This window comes from Salvia splendens, chromosome 13 (genome assembly GCF_004379255.2).
Source record: "Salvia splendens isolate huo1 chromosome 13, SspV2, whole genome shotgun sequence".
Lineage (NCBI taxonomy): Eukaryota > Viridiplantae > Streptophyta > Magnoliopsida > Lamiales > Lamiaceae > Salvia > Salvia splendens.
In genome coordinates, this window is record NC_056044.1 from 19,975,064 (window position 1) to 19,998,099 (window position 23,036).

The 23,036-nt window shown below is 36.6% G+C and overlaps 2 protein-coding genes across 3 annotated transcripts; one reads left to right on the forward strand and one right to left on the reverse strand.

The window, feature by feature from the left end:
* Positions 1 to 5,582: 5,582 nt before the first annotated feature.
* On the forward strand, positions 5,583 to 8,610 carry LOC121763019 (nodulation protein H-like). Of its 2 annotated transcripts, XM_042159064.1 has the most exons (6): positions 5,583 to 6,104; positions 6,612 to 6,847; positions 6,938 to 7,196; positions 7,692 to 7,871; positions 7,956 to 8,111; positions 8,194 to 8,610. In XM_042159064.1, exons 1-6 carry the CDS (start codon positions 6,075 to 6,077, stop codon positions 8,365 to 8,367), a joined length of 1,035 nt encoding a protein of 344 aa, XP_042014998.1. In that variant the 5' UTR covers positions 5,583 to 6,074; the 3' UTR covers positions 8,368 to 8,610. The 2 variants fall into 2 exon arrangements, with proteins under 2 accessions (XP_042014998.1, XP_042014999.1); XM_042159065.1 differs by lacking the exon at positions 5,583 to 6,104 and having other exon boundaries at positions 6,629 to 6,847; positions 6,943 to 7,196.
* A 6,394-nt stretch (positions 8,611 to 15,004) lies between these two features.
* Positions 15,005 to 16,856, reverse strand: LOC121763038 (60S ribosomal protein L15-like). Its single transcript, XM_042159092.1, has 4 exons — positions 16,765 to 16,856; positions 16,531 to 16,697; positions 15,754 to 15,951; positions 15,005 to 15,396 (listed from the first exon to the last, which is right to left on the reverse strand). The coding sequence occupies exons 1-4, from the start codon at positions 16,766 to 16,768 to the stop codon at positions 15,151 to 15,153; spliced, it is 615 nt and encodes a 204-aa protein (XP_042015026.1). The 5' UTR covers positions 16,769 to 16,856; the 3' UTR covers positions 15,005 to 15,150.
* Positions 16,857 to 23,036: the final 6,180 nt, after the last annotated feature.

Sequence of the window (23,036 nt, forward strand, 5' to 3'; positions counted from 1 at the left end):
GTTGTTTTTATGTTTTCATAAGCATGGTGACTCACACTTAGCCCACTACGTGGTCTAAGTGTGAGAAGTTTATGTATATATGTGTTTTGTAAATGTTGGATTCTGCTTAGGTTTTAAACTCTCCCACTTAGCCCATTTTATAGTCTAAGTGTGAGAAGTTTTAGTTTTTAGCATGTCGTTTTGTTTGTCATGTTTGTGTGTCCACCGTACTGGCCATTACCTTTTCCACTTCACAACCTTATCTGAGGGCAGACACTTGTGAAGTGGGAGGGGGGACGCAATGGCCAGTATGATGTATGTGTATATGTGTGGTTTGTGTTTGTGCTTGTGTTAGTGTCTTGTTAGGTCTAGTTTTTTTTCTTTTGTGTGTTGATTGGGCTTAAAACTCAACTGTCCTGAGCTGACGGTGAGGGGAATTGAGGGAGATACGACATGCTGGAAAACAGAAACCACCCCCCTTAGTACCTCCTAGCCAGGATAGATGATGCGAGTATGAAAGAAAAGCCCATCCTCAGAGCCAAACACGAAAGCCCTCTTAAAATGTGAGTTATAAGCCTTAAGTGGAACCACTTTCCACTAATTCAGAAAAGAAAAGAGTGGCTGCCACAAGGTGCCTAGGGTGAAGTGATTGCGTGTAGCAACACTGAAGGCAGTAGGAAACCCCCCCCCCAAAAAAATAAAATAAAATATTTATTTTCCAACCCTTAGAACCCCACTTTCTAGCCATACACATACCCAGATATAACCCCTAGCCACTGGAATTGTGTGTGCAAGGCATAAGGCAAGAAGGCAACTGGCCAGAAGGACATACAATAAAGAAACCAACTGGAGCGAAAGAATTGAGAAGCAAGGAAAAAAATCGACCATGAAGTCATTCAAGGTCCAAAAAAATAATAAAAAGGGAAGAAGAAAAATGTAAAGAAAATGGTCGAAAACACTTGACCACAAAAAGAATGAGAATGAATAAGGGTGGCGAAGCCACAAGACGCTACTGACCAGTTGGGAAGCAACTTCAGAAAAAGTCCAGCCAAGCCGAGGTGACAGCCAAGAGCCCGAGTACACACAGTTCCCACGCACCAAATAAAGTGGAAATTTTTGAACCTTAGAGCCTTAGGAACATCCACCCCAAAAAGTACAACCAATAGCCCCGTTACAAACCTGAAATCCCTTCAGTAGCTGCATGTGAGATCTAAGTCCGAAGCATCTGTGGTCTAGCGTTTAGAGAGAACAGTCCTAACATTCCCGGAGAGGTATGAGTGACTGAGTGAACCTAGTGTTTGGCCGAAAGTGTGGGTGATCTTGACGAACGGATATACTGACTGGGAGAGAAAAGGGGGGAGGCAGAAGTTCAAGGCTGTCTAAGGCCGGATTGCACCTGATCCCGAGGGGAGGGATGGTTGAAAATATAGCCCAATTACTGTGTTAATATGTCTAAGTTTTTTAGTTTTCTTTTATGTGTTTGTCTTTGTTATGTGTTTTCTTTGCGTCATAGTTAGAGTCTAGGGTAGGATAGAGTCGGTCAGGGGAGTAACCAGGCTAGAATTCGACTTACTTCTTTTTGTTTGTTCTTCACGCTTGAGGACAAGCATGTGGAAAGTGTGAGCAGTTTGATAAGTCGTATTCTAGGCCTTGGTTACTGGTCAGTATGATGTGCATAATTGAATTATATCTGCAAAACAGTTGCTTAAGTGTGCAGGTTGAGTGTTCTAACCAGTAGGCAAAGCTTCAGATACTTCAGGTGAAAAGGGCGTCGGGATGTTGTTATCCTGACCAGTATGCATGCCAAAAAGGCTCGAGATGGAGAAGAAGGATAGCTGGGAAGATCAGCCGCAAGCAAGGGGCAAAAGAGTCATTTCATGTTTGAAGTCTACCCTAAAAATCAAGGGAGGCCTCCCTATAAAAGGAAGTCACTTGGAGAGAGAATCATCATCAATTAGTTAGTTAACTCCTATGCTTAGTTAGCAATCTCTCTTCGGTAGATCACTCCTTCAGCATTATCCTTCGTAATTCTCGTTTCTCGCCACAGCCACGGTCACTTGAAGATCATCAGTTCGCCGGAGTTCCATTCTCTCGTTCCAGTCAGCACGATCGTAGTTAGCAGTTCCATCGCCCGGAGTGGCAAAAACAATCTTTATTTGCTTTCTAGTTAATCTTGTTTGTTTTCTGTACGTTGGATCTTTCGCGTTTCCACTATTTTGCTTACTTTGAAGTATTAGTTGTGATCCAAACGTTTTATTGAGTATGAAGTTATTTTCCAGGATCGGTTCATGTTTAATTTCGCTTCTTTCTGCCTAGATAGCTTAGATCTAGCTGTTACGGTAATTTCCAGTGTGGAATCGCATGTTTTAACTTCTGTAGTTAATTTCCCTGAGTTTGCAAGTCTAGATAGCTGTTAGATTTTAGATCTGAATTAGTTAAGTGCGAAAACCCAGTTTACGTGATTTCTGCCGCCCTACATGTTGACCAGTAAGCATAATTGCAGTTTCAGTGTTCGATCTTTTGATTCGAAGTTTTAATTGTAGATCTGTGTTCTTGAAGTTGTTAATCTGTGTTTTTATGGTGACGAATCTGGTTTTGCTGATCTGATTTGATTTATGTTGAATAAGACAACATCTCCATCCAAGTTTGGGACCACTTTTGCTTTTTAACAACTTTTTACTTTGTCCTTACTTTTCAGCTGTTACTTTTCAGATCTGCAGGTCTAGTCATCTAACTACCTCTTTTCCTCTGATATTCCGTTTAGCCTTTTATAGTAAACTCGTACCTTCCACATTTTTGAGCCAAACATCATGTTCCCCACTCACACGTACACAGCCGTCTGTTTAACATCTCTCCCGCCTCCTAGTCAGTAGAGTACCACCTTAAATTCCAGCCTAGATAAGCCTCAACCCAAAGCGTGGTAGCTAACCAAACCCTTCCAGAATATCACCACAATTCCCAAAACGCATTCATCTCTGTGGGATTCGACCCCTACCTTCACTATACTACCCAGTAGAAGAGGGTTGAGGAATTATTGATACCAGGTTCAGGATTAGCAGGGACTTCCATACTAATCAGTAGGATACACCCTTTGCTTGAAACGACACCTGCACAAACCTGCTCTTTCAACGACAACTACATAAACCTAGCCCAAACATTCCAAATAAACCTCCCCCACCTCCCAAGCCTCCAAAGAAGTTTTGAGTTCGACTTGCAGGCTCTTTTTCACGATTACGAAGCCAAGTACAACCGTACCCACCAAGTGAGACCTAGACCCCCCCGTCAAACACATAACTTTGGCTTCTTCCAAGTTGATGACCCCGACGCCCAATCCCAATTGGCGGACCTATACGGCTTCAGCAGCGGAGGAAGGACGGCAAATTCGACAAGTAAGTTAGACTTATATTTTGACTCACACTTTTCATTCAATGAGGAAGAAGGAGGTCCCGTTCCCCAACAAATCGACATCCTAGATTGGTGGGGATCACACGAGAAAGAATTTCCCATCCTTGCATCAATGGCCAAGGAGATCTTTTCGGTTCCGGCTTCCACTGTCGTCGTCGAGTCCGCCTTTAGTGTTGGAGGCAACGTCTTGGACGACAGAAGAAGTAGACTCACCGGGCAAAACATGGAAGCCACCATGTTACTTGATGATTGGTGCTCCGCCGAAATTAGAGACCAAGAACCGGATTGGAACAATCAAGTAGTACAACCCGACCAAGACTACTTCCCCAACGAAGAAGAGTAGGCGTGCCGCCAATTCCTACGATCAAGCCAAATAGGTAAGCAAGGTAAGAGAACTACGTGGACTTTGATTCCAAAATGCAATTGAGCATTGAGGATACGTAGGCATCTCAACTTAAATTTTAAATTTAAGTTGAGCTCAAGTCCTTTTCCTTTATTTCTTTTTTCTCCCATTTGTTTCGAATATGTAATTTGTAAATTGTAATCAAGACTTTAAGTCTTTTGTAATTTATAATTTTTAAGTTGTAATTTGTAAATTTTAAGTTGTAATTTGTAGTTTTAAAGTTGTAATTTGCAAATTTTTAGTTGTAATTTGTAATTTTAAAGTTGTAATTTGCAATTTTAAAGTTGTAATTTGTATCAATAAAATTGCATTTGTACATCGCTTTATTCTAATTTTATTTATACAAATATATTTACATTTTTTACTTGAATTACAAATTCACAATGTATAAAAAAAAATTTGAACCGCCGAACCGGACGAACCGGCTCGGAACCGGACATGCAACGGCGGTTCTGGCGGTTCACTTGAACCGGCGGTTCACTTGGCCGGGCCGGTTCAGGTTCACTTATTTTTTGAACCGGAACCGGCGGTTCCGAACCGTGAACCGCCGGTTCCTGAACCGTGGTGACGTCTACTGATTCCTGATTCGTGTATTCGAAGTTGATCAATCGAATATCATAAAATCTGAATTTTGGGCATTTTCTAATATTGCACTAACTTTTGTTTTGACATGTTCGTGTGATTTTTCAAACTAAGTTTAATTATCCATATTATGATCTGACAAAACTAAAAATAGTTTAGCAAAATAACACCAAACTATCTTTTCTGTTGTATAATTTATATTTTAAAGTAAAAATTAAAGTTGAATTGAATTTAGTTATGTTTGTTGGGTTGCAATTGCAAACTCATTTCACATATGCAATCAACAATCTAAACAAGTGATATCATAACGTAGATGATTTGATCAGGCTTGAAAAGACTTCGGTTAGGATCTAGCCTTAAAAGACTCATGTTACTAATTGAGAATGGACTCCAAAGACAAAAATACTAAAAATATAATCAAAATGGTAAAAATGATTAATTTTGAAGGAAAGAAGTGAGTATTTCCAAAAGAGGCTTCTTCTTTTCCACATAAAATAATCGAATATACGTATTTCATTGCCATAGAACAATTCTTACCAATTCATTGTGGACCAAAACAAAAGTCATAACTAAGATTTTAAGAGCATCCCCATCGCTACTCTCCGGGGTGGACGGCGTCCGTGCTAGCGGCGCGACACAGCCCCGTCCGCTGCTGTGCTCGCGCCAACGGCATGGCGCTGCTCGATAATAAGAGTATGTCCGTGTCGCTGAGCAGGTCGACGTGGCAGCGTGTGATTAGCCAACGACAATCTCGTTGTAATTTCCTTTTTTTTAAATGAAAATAATACCAAAAATTTAAAAAATATATTTTCGGATTCCCAAAAAATATATCCATTTATTACCGTTTTTTGACTTTTTTTTAAAAAATTTAATCCCAAAATCATCTATAAATACACACATTCATCCTCCATTATGTAATTTTTAATTTTTAGGATTTGAATTATGTAATTTTTAATTTTTTTAGTAATTTGTAATAGTATTCCGAGTATTTTTAATGCATTCTAATATTTTGAAAATATTTTTATTTAAATTGAATAATAGAATGATGGAACCCTTGATTATGTTATTGTAAAGAGCATGGATGTGAGTGTTGTGCTCTTGGGAAGAGTTGAGAGTAAAAAATAAATAAAAGTGGATCTGAGTCATCTGATCCACTTCCATGCTCTTACTCTTGCCTAAGAGTATGGATGGGGATGCTTAAAAAAACACATTAAGGCCTCGTCAGCTTTACCAATTTGCACGCCTGAAATCGAACAACTCTGGCTGTTTCTCAAATAGAGTGAGACTCTTCTTCCACATCACAAAACCAATTTCATTACTTACAAAACCAAAAATCTAGCCACACATCAAAATTCCCACACAGACAAACACACACTCTTTGTGCCAGATTCTACGTTGTAATAAAAAACGGAGAAGAAGAAGGAAAAAAGATAGCAGCAGCGGAAAGAGCCCCAGCTCTTTGTCTTTATTATTTTGTTCTTAACGAGGAGCTCCTAATTCTGCCGCTCACTCAACTCAACTACCCTTGAAAATTGAAATCTGTTCTTCATATTTATATATAAAATGTATATGTAATGTAATGCATTGTTTCTAGACAATATAAAAATCTAGTCTTGGAGATGGTGGAGGAGTAGTACAAGAAATCTGAGCTCTTTCAGAAGAACCCTTCTGGTTTCTCTTCATTCTTGGGGGGAAATTGGTTGCTATGGCCGAAGAAATCTGTCTTTTCACCAAGGTTTATTTTTGTTCCTTATTTTGGTTTTTTTTTCTTCTTCTTTTGGTAGATTTGTTTGAGTTGAAGTAGCATATTGTAGTTTTGTAGAGGAAAGTTTGAATTTTTCTGTCTTTTTTCTTGCTCATATTTCTGAATTCGAAGCTTTGACTTCAATGATTAGTTGGGTTTTTAATGTTACTAAATGAGGTTTTGAACTTAAGGTTTTATGTAGTTTGGCTTCTGAGAAATCTTGAACGTTGTTTGAAATTAAAATTTTGTGGTGGCCTGCAATGGGGTTGAAGTGTTTTTATCTTTCAATTTGGGTTCATTCCTGTAAAATAGGGTTGATTTTCCTCTTTCTACCTAAGCATTGATATTTACATTATTTTAGATTTCCATTTTCCATTTATTGGGAGATGGTAGGAAGAGGTGAAGGTTTGATGAATTCAATCACAACATATATATTTGACTTCTCTTCTGAAGTTGTTTGTGTATTACTGGACTCATCATTTCCATTTGTAATGACAGGATTCTATAATCATAAAACCTCCCAAGAAATCTCCAGCTTCGTTGCGGATGCTTGTTTTAGTATTTGCTATGGCCTGTGGTATTTATATCTGTTCAGTCTGTTTAAAACAAACTAGTATTCATACAAGTACTAAGTTCCACAGCGTCGAAGTGAGTCAGAGGCATTGCCATGATAGCGCCATCGATAGGTCTCAAACTCCATTCTTGCACTACCCAAAGCCCACTTCATTTAGCAGGCAAGTATCCACACATGTGTTTAATACCAGCTTTGCTATTATGGAATAATGGAATGTATAAGATATGAATGTTCTTTAATTTAATGGCAGGGCAGAATGTGCTAGTAATCCAGTGCGGCTTTTTGCTATTTTATCGATGCAAAGATCTGGAAGCGGATGGTTCGAGACATTGTTGAACAACCACACCAATGTAAGCTCAAATGGGGAGATATTTTCTATTAAAGAAAGGAGAAGCAATGCCTCTTCAATTATCTCAACTCTGGATAGAGTCTACAATTTGGACATGTTCACAAGTGCTTCCAAGAATGAGTGCTCAGCCGCGGTCGGCTTCAAGTGGATGCTTAACCAGGTGAGATAAGAATGGTTTAAAGCAGGGAACCATTATTTGCATCTTTATATGTTCTTTTTTTTAATAAATTTCGGGGTTATGTGGCATTATCCATTTTTCCTGCACTAAAAACTCCGTTTAGGAACCTCCAAAGATTCCCTGTAAATAAAATATTCCAACGACAAGGTAAAGGGAGTGAACTGTGAAGATCAACTGATCAAGTTCGTATGGTAACTTGAAACACTCCATAGCACAATTAACCCTCAGGTGTAAAGAGATTGATGAACAAGACACTGCAACTCGTAAATAGCACTAACTTGCTGATTATCTTATTATTGGCAGTATTGAGCATTACTTAAATTTGAGGAAGGAAGGCCTTTAGTTAGTAGTAAAGATTCTGCATGTTTTCAGGCTTCGTTTCACATAATTAGAAATCAGATAGCTGTGCAATTTTTTCCTTAGTGCTTCGCCTTCGAGGCTTTGTCTTTTTTAACTTTCACTTTACTGCTGATGCAGGGGTTGATGGCGTACCATAAGGAAATTGCAGATTACTTCAATGATAGAGGCGTTTCTGTAATCTTCCTTGTCCGGAGAAATCTGCTTAGGCGGATGGTTTCTGTTCTTGCTAATTCTTATGATCGTTACGCTAAACTCCTGAATGGGATGCACAAGTCTCATGTGCACTCACATGAAGAGGTATGTACTGAGCCACTTGTGTTGTTGATCGTTCAACTCCCATCCAACAAACTGTATGTGCTTACGGTGTCTAATCCCTTGTAGGCTGACACTCTTTCAAAATTTAAACCGGAAATCAACACTACTTCGTTGGTGAATGATTTAAAGGTCATGGAGAAGATGGTCTTGGAGGTGCTGGAGTATTTCAGCCGCACAAGGCATATTATCTTGTATTACGAGGATCTCATAAAGAATCAAACCGTAAGTTGCTTTTTATCTTCGCATTGGTTTTTTAGACTTGTCACAAATGATGGTTCCTAAATGCATTTTCCTTCTGCTGCAGAAACTGATGGATGTTCAAAGATTTCTCGGTCTGCCAGTAATGGATTTAAGCAGCCGGCAGGTGAAGATACACCGAGGATCATTGTCAGAGCATATCAAGAATTGGGATGACGTCGACAAGATTCTACGAGGAACAGTATATGAGAGCTTCCTCCACACTGACTACAGTAATTAGAGGGTTAGAGGCCATTGATGACTGATAGAAGCTGCCCATTTTTTTGGCCGGATGCCACAAAGTTTATCAGGTGATCAATGCAATGTTGATCTCTGTCCAACTCCAATCCAAGTTTTCTTTTCATTTTGGTTATATTTTCCACATGATGTATAGGTCTGTAATTTGTGCATAAACATTGATGATGTGAACTGAACCGAACCAAAAGACAGATCAATCGATTTCATCTCATCGAATAGTTCTTAACTGTAGCGCCTATTTTTCATACTGGTGTTTAGTTATTAGGGCACTCATAAGGCAACTGTTTTTGCTGACAATGGCATGATGCCGAGTTTGGGGCGGACACGTCTGCATGTGTTGTTGCGGATCTAGACGGCCCGCACAACACCAGAATGCGTACCCTATATATAATGAGCAATCTGATGGAGTTTGATGATAAACTCCAATGTGTTACTTATAGAGTAAAATGTCCTTATAAGTGCAAAATTGTAATCAGATGTTTTCTCTATATTTGAAGTCCTAAAATCAACAGTAGTCATGACTTAAAATGTAAAGGAAATACTCACATTTTATGAGTTATTTCTACGTTCTTAGTAAATTTTATAAAACTTTTGTTAGTAGTGTTAAAGAATATTAGTATCCCATATTAGTGATGTGACATGATCTAACTTGATCTCTTGTATTATATATATATATATATATATATATACGGGTGTGATAAACTACAAACCCTCTATAATACAAACTATACAAACTTTAATCCTACTCACTTAATACAATTAATCAACGGTTAATATAAGAGATTTTTCTAATGTCAACATTTCCTACAAATTTGTACACTCCGTTGACATCGAACAATCAGAATTTGTACACCCCCTGTTGACAGAATTTGTACACCCTGTTGACATCAGCCCCCGTTGACAGAATTTGTACACTCCGTTGACATCAGTCCCCACGTTGACAGAATTTGTACACTCTGTTGACATCAGCCCCCGTTGACAGAATTTGTACACTCCGTTGACATCAGTTTGTATAGTTTGTATTATAGAGAGTTTATATTTGATCACACTTATATATATATATATATATATATATATAGGAAAATGATCAATACAAAACTTGATCTCAATACAAAATCCAGACCAAATTTTGACCATGAGATTTGACAATCCAATGGTCAATATATATTATATATATATAGGGTTTTGATCCATGCAAAACCATTCTTAATATAAAAATGCAGAACCAAGCATACAAAAGTCATTTTTAGGTCATTGTAAGCTTATTTTTACGTCATTATAGTAAGGATGACATGAAATGATCTTGACATGACCTCAAACCCAAAGTTTATAATATGACCTAAAACTGCTTTACAATGACCCTCCGTGTTTTTGTTTAATTATTGACCATTGGATTGTCAAATCTCATGGTCAAAATTTGGTCTGGATTTTGTATTGAGATCAAGTTTTGTATTGATCATTTTCATATATATATATATATATATGGCCTATGCTAAGTAATGAAATACACCTACTAGTATTTTCTACTATGTCTATATATTTCTCCACTTATATCTATATTTTATTGTCCTGCAAGTAGATTATATAGGACTTTTATTCATCAGGAATTCGGCTTACTTATATGTATGTATAAACACTTGAGAATCGTTCCTCCTAAACTAATTAAAGAGTAGAGAAAAAGAAGGATTAAAGAAAAAATCCATTCCAATAATTTTGCTAGCTATTCCATTAGTATATTTCTTCTTTTGGCCGAACATGAATAAATTCAAGAGTGTCGAACTCTCGAAATCATTTAATTTCGATGAACTGAATTTACTAATAATATAAGATTCAAGAACCATGTTTCCAACTTACCTCCCAAAAAATTGGAAAGAAAAGAAAACGTTCTTCTTCAAAGAATGCGTGTGCCAAAATATCTCAACTAATATCGATTCTTTTAGGCATAATTAATTTCTTTCTACCTTTAATTAGTTAGTTTTTGTTGATTGCAAGTTATCAAAAAAAGCTATAGTACTTATCAAATGTAGCAACCTTGAAGTTCTTTCGTGGTCCAAAGATTAACTATGCTACTACCACATTGGTTTTGGGCACCAACTACATAATAATTATATAAAGGTAAGAACAAATTGGTTTGATTTGAAGTTGATGCAAAATGAAATTTGAAGACATTGCACACATCCAACAAAGAAGATGCATCATCTGCAGTAGATCTTCGCAATGCAAAAATTAAAAATAGTTGTCAATTGGAGCAATTAATAAAAGGATTTTATTTATATATCAACCATGCATCAAAGTGTTTCAACTCTCCCAAAGCAAAACAAACTCCAAAAATAAAAACATGGCGAAGTAAAGTAGATTGGAAATTTACAAATTAGAAAGAAAAGATGAAGCTGAATGTGAATGAATAGATACAAAAAATGATTCAGTCACGCGTAGAATGGCCTATACCGGGACTATGACCCGGTGTGGTAGGTCGAAAATAATCCTCATTTGCATCCTTGTATCTCACCTTTGAAGCTTGCAAACCTTTTCTTTCGACCAAGATTCGTCCTTCGCTACATACAAATAGGAATCCTAGAATGACCACCATCATCACCAAAACAAAAGCCTTGCCCATCACAATGAATAGGTTGTAAGAGACGAGAAACTCGTTGAGTTGTAGTTTTTCTTATTTTGGTGGGTATTTATATAGTTGAAGTGTGTAGGTACCAAGATTCTTGTATGCTTCACCCTGGCCAACTATTACAATATTCAAGAATATGAGACTCGACACAACCATACGAGCTGCAATTTTAGTAGCTAATACTAAATATGGGAGAAATCCGAGTTCGTTTACATGTCATAATCTTACTATTATAATCGAAGGAAATGAATAACAAGTATGAAGTGGGAATTACAACAAATCAGTTGTAAGTCGAGTCGAGGAAATCCCTCTTTCGTAAGAAAATTATATCATGGCTAGTGCTTTCGGATTGGTGTATTGTCCCAAAGATATTACGACTTCCATCTAGCGTGTAGAATCACCTCAAATTCGCTAGGCATCGGTGAACGAACTTCTTATGCACTAAATGAAGAATGCAAGGGAAGTTTGAGAGGGATGAAGATTAGTTCATCGTGTTGAGTTCATTCTCAAAATTTATGTAACTTATAGGTTAAAAGAGAGACTTCAAAAGGTATAGCCTTTAAGGCACCTCATAAAGTTAGTTAGAGGTTATGGTGGTTCAGATAGAGTAACTATAAGTCTATAATATATGGTACGATTAAAGTGAAACAAATCTTATATCAAAACTAAGGTAAATTGTGGTCAATTAGATGAAATTTTAGATTATGGAAATTTAATTATTCTGTGTTCATTATCTACACATTAATAGGGCATTGCAAGATAAAATGGTCCTACTGAAAATTGTTTTCAGTATACATATATGATTAAAAATAGTCACATTTTTTTGACATTATGTATACTCCACTTAAGTCATTATATACTAGTATGTGCATTTGGATCATTACACCACTGCAAAACACTTCATAAACCATAATAGTTTGCAAATTTAAAAACACACTTGAGATTTTTTTTATTTAATTTAAGGTTTATCAACTTTCATTGAAAGTGGCATGTGTCATTAAAGATTAAAAAATCTACTTCTTATAAAACCCATTGAATTCATTATCTACATTGTACCATGATTATTCAAAATGCATCTACATCATCGTTCACTATTCCATAACTACAAAAGATTGTAGACAGTAAATCACTCTAATCTAAGAGCTTTAAATTGGTCATTTATAAGAATTAATTTTATTTTTCTACGTATATTAGTAGGGAGAGCATTCCATATATTAGAGCTCCCTGAATTACGGAGCAAAGGTTTTTACAACGAAAATCTTTGCCATTAACCGCAAACAGAATCTTTGATTTAACACACACAACCTGACAAAGGTGTAACCTCAGGCTGTAAAGCAAAGTTTTTTCAAAGGCAAATGCCCTCAAATTTAAAGGGATGGTTACAATCAAAACAGTATCAGTACCAAATAAATTGCTACACAAGTTGCTACTACAAATAGATTTCCTATTTTTAGTGGTTGAATAGAATTTAGTAGTCAGCTCATGGGAAAATTATTAGCATGTTTTCACATTATTTTGTTCATTTTTTTTGTACCATGTCCCTTCAATTCTTGAATGGTACGTGGTATATATTCTCTTGTCTTTTAATTAACTAATTCAAATGATCATAACTAATAAGTATTGGCTTGTGTCCTATACGAAGTAATCAGAAATCCAATCTCCTTGGAGACAATTCTTCAATTCTTTAACATGTTTCAATATTGTGTTCTTGATTAATGATTAACAAAGTTCTCTTTTCACCAATGGGCAGTTCATAATTGAATATGTATTATGTTTGGTTTATGAAATTGAATCTCACAACTTAATCTTAGATTAATAACCATATGATAATGAGTCATAGATATCTGCCTTCAACTGAAATAATCTCACAGGTTAATCCTAGATGGATAATATGATAATCATATGATATTGAGTCATAACAATCGAAAAAACATCCAAGAAGACATAGAATTAAGTCCCCTTGACATATGACCGGTATTTCTATTTTATTTTGAAATAATCCATCTTATACTAGCTTATTTATTGATTTGGATATGATCTTGTTTATAGTAGTATTATACTAGCGTCACTAATTTCCCATGATATACATATATACCGTAGTATTTTCTTGTGGCCTAATTAGAAATCCAATCTCCTTGGAGAGAAGTCTTAAATTCTTTTTAAAAAACTCACTTTCCACCAAGACATAGATATAAGTAACGTTGAAGAAAATAAACAATGAAGAAATATAATGCCATCTCCAATTATTTACATCCAACTCAAATTTATTTTGATTAAATGTCACTCCAAAAAGTAATTTTACTCTATCATTTATACTAAACTCAAATTCTATACATTTTTTAGTATATGCCTCACAAAATTTTTGTAGTAGCCATATATCTGGTGTTGTTCTATAGAAAAACCCAAAAATGAATTTGGATTTACAGTTTAATTGGAGAAGTTTTGTATACCAAGCATGAGATTGGGTATATGGTTAGAGATGTAAGAATAAAAAAATGATGAGGAAGATTGTAATTCCATAATAAAAAAAGATAACCAAGACGATTGAAATTCCATATGTATAAATTAGAAAAAGTAAAGAGTTTATGCAATTTGAAGCCAAGCAGAGTCATGTAATAGCACCATATATAGCTCCTACTGCATGTGTTTTCACAGGACTGTAGAGGATCACATTCTACAATTTAATGATATGATATGATATGATATGATATGATATTATGTTGTAAGTACTATCTAGAAAAGAGCGTGTGTCACACTGTCACTTACATTTCATTGTTCTCTAATTTATGTTGGTATAGTAATAAAAAGTAGAAATTGTGAAGTAAATTAAAATGCGATAATTAGAAGTGATGAGATTCTAAACAAGTACTACTCGGAAATATAGGATGTGAAATAATGTTCTACCATTGAGAATGGCGTTGAGATATCACAATTATATTCTCTTTGTTTGTAGGCGAAGCATAAAAACGGTACAGACAGAGTTGATAGGTTTTATTTTGTGTGCTTCATTACTCCTTTACCTGTCAGCCAGACAAATAAGATCGATGTTCATAAACCCTAGAGATTTAAAAAAGGTATATATATATATATATATATATATATAACCAGATATTTGGTATTCCCCTACCCTACTGCTCAAATATTGGAATACTAAGTATATCACTATATGAGGATTAGGTACATTGGAACAAATATATGGCAAACATACTCCTTGCTCACTGTCCCATCTCCAAAAACTTTTGTCTTATTTTCTGTTACAAATTAAAACCACTCTCAACCAAACAAAAATAAATATTCAACACTTATTATAAAAGTATAATACCATATTTCATATTTTTATTAATTTCTATTATTTCTTACATTTTCAATATTCATCCAATCCAATCCAATCATACGTTTTAGTAAAAGATGTTTAGATGATCCAATCTAATCATCCGTCTCATGCTACTCGCACTTTTTTGTTTCGACCCGCACCAAACTATTTCGCACTATTTCCATTTTAAGTAATAATTAGAGTATTTTATTAAGTTGTTAGAGTTAAATACTAGCTAGTACTATATGAAAAGTAAGCTGTTTTTAACCATTTAGACTAAAATTAATTTTATTTTATGTCATATCAAATGATCATTATACCTCAATATTTATATCGAATTCAAATTTCAAAAAGTATTCTCCCTTAAATTAATTTTTATACTCCATTTCTTCGTCCCAAAAACTATAGTCCACCGTCATTTTGTACCGTCTCACCGTTAATTCATTTCTAGCTTGTTTATCTCAAGATAAGTAGTACATCAAACGAACAGTTAGCATTCACAAGAATATTATTTTTTACCCTATCTGGTTAAAAGTAGTAATATCAATGCATATCGCAATTCAGGGTGCATCTTTGGAGGATTTTAATATAGAGTAGTAATTCAAGGAACGAATCAAGCCACCAGCTACAGCAGCAAAATTGTAATCAACTGTTGATGGGTATAATTTTGAATGCAAACCGAGATTCAAACATAATAATAGTTCAATAACAATAAATCTTTAATACACGCTCAACAAATAAACTTAAAGACTCTCCTAAAGATAGTGCGCAACTCCTAGAACACAATCCATATTTGGAGTCTGATATCTAAAACCCAAAAATGATCATGATCAACGGTAACGGCGAAGAGAAAGGGTCTGGTTTCTCTTCCATGTGGCCCTTCTTGAAGGGCGTGCTTTGTGGTGCAAGTGGCCCCTGCCTCTGAGACCCCTGTACTTCTTCCCAGCTGATGTAAGTCCTCGAAGCTCTCTGTGTTTGTGGACTGGGTTGCAGATCCAGTTGATACGCGGGTCATTGCGGATTGTAGTGTGAGCTGGATCGATCAATATTACTTCAAAGTACTTGTAAGTAGAGTCCTGCAATAACAAATTTTAATTTCATGCCACCAGCAGAGAATAAATAAGCACATTCACAGGACAGCATAAATATAAGTAAGCTTTATTTCAATATCTTGTAAAAGCATTCTTTCGCATATAAGACTGTAAAAAGATCAGCACTCAATTACAGCTCTACTTATGGAAGTGAATCAAAAGGTATGATAACTAAGTTAGTCAGAAGGTAAGTTCATTATGCAAGTTGTACAGAAGTGTATTTGTTTATTTAAGCACACAAGACAATCAACTTACATAGCAAGATGCGTGCTCAACACTATTGCATGAAAAGAAATAAAATAGTGCAAGTGTCAAATGTGTGAGCAAGTCTGAAAAGCACACCTCATTAATCCAGTAAGAACTCAGAACACGAAGGCCACCCAATTTACGTCCAGCACGCTCCTCGGCAACAGACCTTTTGCTGCGTTGGAACTTCAGTTGAGTAACTCCCTGATTTGTGGGCTTGCCATACACAATACCCTTGGAAACAGGCCTCTTTCTTCCACCACGCCTAATACGAACTCGGTAGATTACATACCCCTGCAACAGGTTAGTCAAAAGAACATTCAGAAAAAGGGCTATCGATTAACAAACACAGATATAGATAGCAAACAGCTACACATAACATTTCATAACTACATAATAGATGGTTTATAGAATCAAATTCAAATTACCTTTCTTAAAACATGTAAAACATCAAGCGACTGAAACATCTATCAACATACAAATTTGAGACTGGACATCCAACGCTAAATATTCCAATTCAAAGATCCAACATTAAACAACATTAGCCTTGTGATAGGACCTTCACATCCAGGCATTATTTCACACTCTTTGACTATATAGCAGCACAAATTCAAAACCCCTTATTCCAGTCCTGGGTACAAAGAAGAACATAACGGAAGACTAGCTATATAATTTAAGCCAATTTAATACCAAATGCTTAAATTCCAGCTCGTTACCCTATACATAATTCCATTATCTACACCTCCGTAAATTCAATTGCATATAGAAAACGGAAAGCAGAGAAGAAAGAAATCATATCATACAATTAACCGAAATTCTTCAAATACAAAGGCACAGGCAGTGATAAGTTGAGATCCGTTAATGTATAGATACCTGCTTGGCCTTGTAACCAAGGCGCCGGGCCTTGTCAGGTCGCGTGGGGCGGGTGACGCGTACAACAGCAGGAAGCTGTCGGTACTCCCAGCAGCGAACCCTGAGAAGGAATCGCATCACATCGGATTGCTTCTTCTTCCATAGCTCCGACAAATAAGTGTAGGCACCTGAAAATCCGAACAAAATCGGTCAGAATCGGCATGGCGGAGGAAATGGCGATAGTGTAACACTTACCCATGGCAGCCGCTGCAGTCTGACTAGTTTGATGGCCAAGTGAGATTATATGGTTGTGACTGAGGTAGGGTTTTGGTTATTACACAATTTGGGCTGCCGCTTTTTATTTAATTGGGCCTCACTAGTTACAATCATATCATGTTTAAACCCAATATCCCAAATACTTCTTTTCCAGCCAAAATTGTTACTCTTATTTTTCTTGCGTTTCAAAATTTCCAAATGTAGAGTGCAATGGCAGTGGAACTTTTCCTCACTTGCATTTGGACCACGTGCTCACCCCACCATCTTAATTTTCTGATTTTTTTCTTCTTAGTATTTCATCTATCCCACTAAGAGCATCCACAACGGCGGACGTCCGACCGACGTGCGGGACGTCCGCCATTAGGCGTGGGAGGGACGGATGCGGATGTCCGCTGCGGACACCGCAGATCCGCGGCTTTTCGACGACGTCGGTCGGGACGTCCGCCATTGCCGGTTCCCGACGGACGTCTCGATTTTTTATTTTTTAAAAAAAAACTCTATATATACGGCTCGTTGAACTTCATTTCATTCGCACCACTTGTTATAACGAGTTTCTCTCTCTCTACGTTTCTTTTATATATCCAGAATGACTAGTGGTAGTGGTGCGGGTGGTAGTGGTGGAATTTCTGATGACGTATGTCGGTAAATTAGAGAACAGTTGCGGGTCGTTACGTTCAGGGAAATAAATCGCGCGATACAAGCGGCCTTGCAGCAGCCGGCGGTACCTCGACCCATCCATCGTCGAACTATAGTACCCCGGGACCACATCGCTGCACACCGTTGGTTGTATGAGGACTACTTCGCTCCATAGCCACGGTTTGGGGAGAACATGTTCCGGCGACGTTTTAGGATGCATCGTCCGCTATTTCTGCGTATCGTGGGTGCTTTAGAGCATCGATACGAGTATTTGAGGATGAGGGAGGATGCAGTTGGTAAACCCGGCCACACGCCCATACAGAAGTGCACTGTCGCAATCAGGCAGCTGGCATACGGAGGTGCGGCCGACATGTTCGATGAGTACTCCACATCGGTGAGACGATTGCCCGCGATTGTCTGAAGTATTTTTGTGAGGGCGTTAGGGAGATATTCGGGGATTCGGAAGCCTACCCCCGAAGATTGTCAAGCTCTGATGGATATGCACGGGAGTCAGCACGGGTTTTCCAGGAATGTTGTGCAGCATAGATTGTATGCATTGAGAGTGGAAGAACTACCCCGCCGCTTGGAAAGGGGTGTACACTACCGGTTTCAAGGGCAAGAATCCCACGATAATCCTTGAAGCGGTAGCTGACTACGGATTGTGGATTTGGCATGCGTATTTTGGAGTAGCCGGGTCGAACAACGACATCAACGTCCTCCAGTCTTCGCCCCTTTTCAACGACCAGTGCATGGGTGTTGGTCCGGCCGTCAGTTTCGTCGCCAACGGCACCAGCACAATATGGGCTATTATTTGGCGGATGGGATATACCTTATGTGGCCCGTCTTTGTGAAGACGATCAGATGCCCAACAGAAGAAAAGAAGATTTATTTTGCGGGTCGTCAGGAGACAGCGCGCAAGGATGTGGAGTGGGCATTTGGTGTGCTCCATGCTCGATGGGCGGCAATGAAGGGTCCATCACGGTTGTGGTATATTGACAACATCGCTGATATCATGTACGCATGTATTATCATGCACAACATGATTGTCGAAGATGAAGGTCCAGCACTGACTGATTGGGCCAGTGATGATGTTGATGCTGTCGGTCCAAGCCACGACGTGACCATCACCAATGTACGTATGGGGATACCCATGAAGAGGCCGATCGAGTCCGTGCATTTGCCGACATGCGCCAACGACAAGCCCATATTCGCCTCAGAACGATATAATTGAAGAGCTATGGACGCGGAGGGGTCGTCGTTGATATTTAGAATGTAATTTGTTTAGACTTTTTTTTGTTGAAATGTACTTTTTTATTTTTTTTATTTAATGAAATTATCATTGCACTTTCTCCGTCCGTATTCGTGTCAAAATTTTAATTCCGTAAATTGTTTAATTTGGTGAATTTGTGAATTTTTATTATTGTGGATGTCCGTCGGGATGTCCTTGGGGATGTCCGTCATTGTGCAGTGGGATATCCTTATGACGTGACAGTGCAGTGGGATGTCCTTATGACGTGGCATGAGGTGTTTTTGGGAAGTCCGTCGGGACATCCGTCCCACTGTGGATGCTCTAACAATAACACATTTCTTATTTGATGTTTATACAATAGTAAGTAAAGTAAATAGATAATGATACAAAAATGATAATAAATAAAAAGAATAGTGAAATGAGTATCTTTTCAATTTTATATAATTTCATTCAAAGTACTCCAATATGCATGTTATATAAATTTAAAATGAATTAAGTTATTATCATTTAAAATTTTGGAAAAAGTTCTGTATACAATTACAATCGCTATAAAAAATAATTTTTACCGACCAAACTCTTCCGAGCACCATCCTCATGCCGAACACATTTCTAAGCATATTGTGTACTACTACTAGGCATTTACGAGCACGCTCAACGTGCTTGAAATATATTTTGGGACTTGCAAGTAGATTCTGAGCATTTCCGAGCACCAAAGTGCTCATGAAATACTGAGCACCTTAAAAGTGGTTAGAATCAGTAACGAAGCCACGTTGGGACCAGGGGCCCTGGTCCCCATCAATTTTACTCTTAAATCTATATTGTATATGTAAACAATTTTTATATGTGAATTCGGTGGCCCAGTTGGTCGGAAAGCGCATCTCCTGTCTAAATCTCTCGAGTTCGATTCCCTTTAGTGATGTTTTTCCTATTTTATCTTCTCTACTTTGTATTTATACAATTCTTTATACAACTTTTTTTCCTCTTTTTTCTATTTATGTAACTTTTTTTATTCTTTTCCTGTTAATGCAGTGTAATGTGTACTATATTTTATTTTTCTTTGCTTTCTATTTTTTGAAATATAATTTTTATTTGTTGTATTTACACCACTAATGATGTTAATTTTAATTCTTTATCATTTCATAATTTTTTTTCCATCATTGTATTTGTTACTATAATTTATATTTTAGTTGATATTTTCTATGGTTACATTTAAACATTATAAAAAATTCGTTTTCATCCATTATACTCACGTAAAAATAAAAAATATCAAATAATCAAGCTTCCGATCTTATGAACATCGAAAAAATCCTATAATTATTAACAGAAATCTGGGCTCCCCATCGTAAAAGTTCTGGCTTCACCGCTGGTTAGAATATCGATAGAGGTGAGCATTCGGTTTCTGTTTCGGTTTTTTGGCCAAACCGAATAAAAAACACCAAAAATGTGTGTAGATGAAAATCGAACCAAACCAAACTATACGAAAAATTGAAATTGGAACTATAAAAACCGATTTGAACAAAAAATAACAGAAATTTCATAAATATATCGAAAGATCCAAAAACCGAAATCCAAACTACAAAAACCAAACCTGAAATACCAAAATTCCACAGCATATCTAAAAGAACGAAAAAAAATCAAATATCTAAAAATTAATTTTCTCGTATCAACCAATTTACATATCCAAATAATTATAATATTTTTCAAATCTAAACATTATTGCATTTATTAATATAAATCAACAAAAATATACTAGATTATTTTTAGGTAATAAATCAATACTCATATTAAAAAGAAAATCAGTTTTTTGGTATTTCAGTTTTCTTTTTCGATCCAAATCGAAATAGCTAAAAGTTTAAACTGAATCGTACTGGAAAACTTAAAAAAAAAGGAACCCAATTTTAAATTTCTGTTTGTTTCAAATTAGATATTCGATTTTCGGTTATTTTGCTTTCCCCTAAATATCGACAATTTATTGTCGAATAAATTTATATAAGAAATATTTGTCACGGATTTAACCTAGCACCATTTATATGTTCTCGAAAAATACCAAAAAGAAAAATTATGTACTACTTAGTAAATTAGCAATAATAATGTTCTTCGCTAATGTCTTGAATTCTGAGCCTTCCTTTTCGAGAACATGTACAATGTGCTCAGAAAAATCCGAGCCCTCTTAAGTGCTCACGAAATACTGAGCTAATGTCTGGAATTCTAAGTTGTTTTATCCGAGCATATTGTACAAGTGCTCGTTGTATTCCGAGCACATTTTTCTTTCTTCTCATTTTCTCCTTCTACGATTTTTTTGATCTTCCCTCTTATTTCTTCAATTTTTCTAGCGATTTCTTCCAATCAGAAGTGTTCCCTTTGGTAAGGGCAACCCTATCTCGCCATCTTCTAACTTATCTAGAGCATCATTGTTTTTGTTAGTTATTCTCTTTAAATTATTTGGTTATATTAATTGGAAATGTGATATTTATGTTCATTTTAATTTATGGAGTATTATTTTATTTGACATGGTAGTGAAATGAATATAATTCGGGAAGAGAGTGAATGTATGAAAGAAAATTTCCTACTGGAAAGTAAAATCTTGATTTCAATGATGGATTACATACGTTTATAAGTTTCGTTGTGCAACCTCTCTCCAGAATGGATGATTCAAAAATTAGATGTCCATGTACATGTTATGATAGAAAAAAAATTTTTCTACGAAAACGGTGAAGGAGTATCTTGTAAGAAAATGGTTTACTTGAAATTACTATGATTGGAGATTTCATTCCATTGCAAAAGCATCATCCAGTTCAATGCATGATTGCATCAATGGATTTTGATCTACCATTGAATCGACACCAACATAGGTTGCGTGATGCGTTGGGATAAACAACTGGTCACGAGTCTTATAATTTCCATATGCAACATTCCGCACAATATGTCCCGCCTGCCTATATGCCAAAACCCCTCACTAAGACTATGTTTATCAGCAACCATTCAATCCAACCTATTCACTTTTTCAATATTCAATTAGTTTCTATCTCCTCCACATCATCATCCACCTCACTAATATTCATCCAACCCAACCATATCTATTTTGATAGTTTATTAATGACCACCCAACCACACCATATATTAATTTTTATGCTTATTTTTATATTAATATTATTATTTTAAATATTTAAAAATTGCACAATAAACTTTATAAAAAAGAACAATAAATGATAAACTAAAATAATAACAAAAACATAAATTACAAAAATTGAAATACGAAATTGGAAATATGTAATTGATTCTCAAAACATATGACGAAGAAGGATTATGTGGAAAAATAATCTTATTTTTTTGTGTCCAAAAGTATAGCAATGTGAATTCGAGGAGGAAAAATTATGATTTTTAGTATAAATATTACAATTTATTATTATAATATATATAAAATATTTAAATTTTAAACAAAATATTTAATAATCAATGAGATTGTGCCAAATGGATTGATGTAACAAATTGGGTTGGAGACCTTGCGGTTGATGGTCTACCTCTTGGAGACCACGGTTAGGGAGAGAGGGCGACCGCCATTTTATTTATTTATTTATTTTTACAATTAAGGAAATGACATGGCATGGCACGGCATGGGACCAAAGGTAGTCTAACGAGTCACAATAATTGTACAATGCATTAGAGCATCAGCAATGGCAGACGTCCGCGCGGAATTCCAACGGACGTCCCGGAATTCCGTCGCGAACGTCCGCCATTAGGCCTACGCGGATACGGAATTGGGTTGAGGACGTCGCAGGTCCGCGGAATTTAGCGGAATTCTGCGCGGAATTCCGTTCTGACGTCCGCCATTGCGTGGACTGTCACGGAATTCCGCACTGACGTCCCGTATTGTGCATTAAATGTTTTTTTAATGAAGTATGTTTTTTTAAATAAAGTGGTTGCATTTTCTCCGTATTCACTTCGAAATTTTAATCTCGTAAATTGTTTACTTCCGGAAATTGTTTAATTTGTGAATTTGTGATTTTTTTTAATGTGAGAATTCTGTCGGGAATTCCGCAGGGGAAGTCCGCCACTGTGCAGTGGAAATTCCGTATGACGTGGCAGAGCAGTGGGAAGTCCTTATGATGTGGCAGAAGTTGTTTTTGGGAAGTTCGAGGAGAAGATATTTTCTAGATGGACCAATTTGTGCGGATGCCCTTAGAAGATATTTTCTAGATGGACCAATTTCTAGAATTATGGAATGAAGTCCTACTTGCGTTATTGGGCTCGGGCTCGGGCTTGGGCTTGAGCTTGGGCTTGGGCTTGGGCTTGGGCTAGCTCTACTAGATTGGAGAGAACACACACGTCAGTCACCGTGGAAATTACGGTGATTTATTTAGACTAG

Excerpts from the sequence above, each read along its gene's own strand:
- LOC121763038 (XM_042159092.1), bottom strand. Across the intron at positions 15,952-16,530 it reads TTGGTTACAAGGCCAAGCAG|GGGTATGTAATCTACCGAGT; the intron begins GTATCTATACAT and ends AACCTGTTGCAG. Across the intron at positions 15,397-15,753 it reads GTTCTTACTGGATTAATGAG|GACTCTACTTACAAGTACTT; the intron begins GTGTGCTTTTCA and ends TTGTTATTGCAG.
- LOC121763019 (XM_042159064.1), top strand. The coding sequence starts at position 6,075 with ATGGCCGAAGAAATCTGTCTTTTCACCAAG. Across the intron at positions 6,848-6,937 it reads AAGCCCACTTCATTTAGCAG|GGCAGAATGTGCTAGTAATC; the intron begins GCAAGTATCCAC and ends ATTTAATGGCAG. Across the intron at positions 7,872-7,955 it reads ATGTGCACTCACATGAAGAG|GCTGACACTCTTTCAAAATT; the intron begins GTATGTACTGAG and ends AATCCCTTGTAG.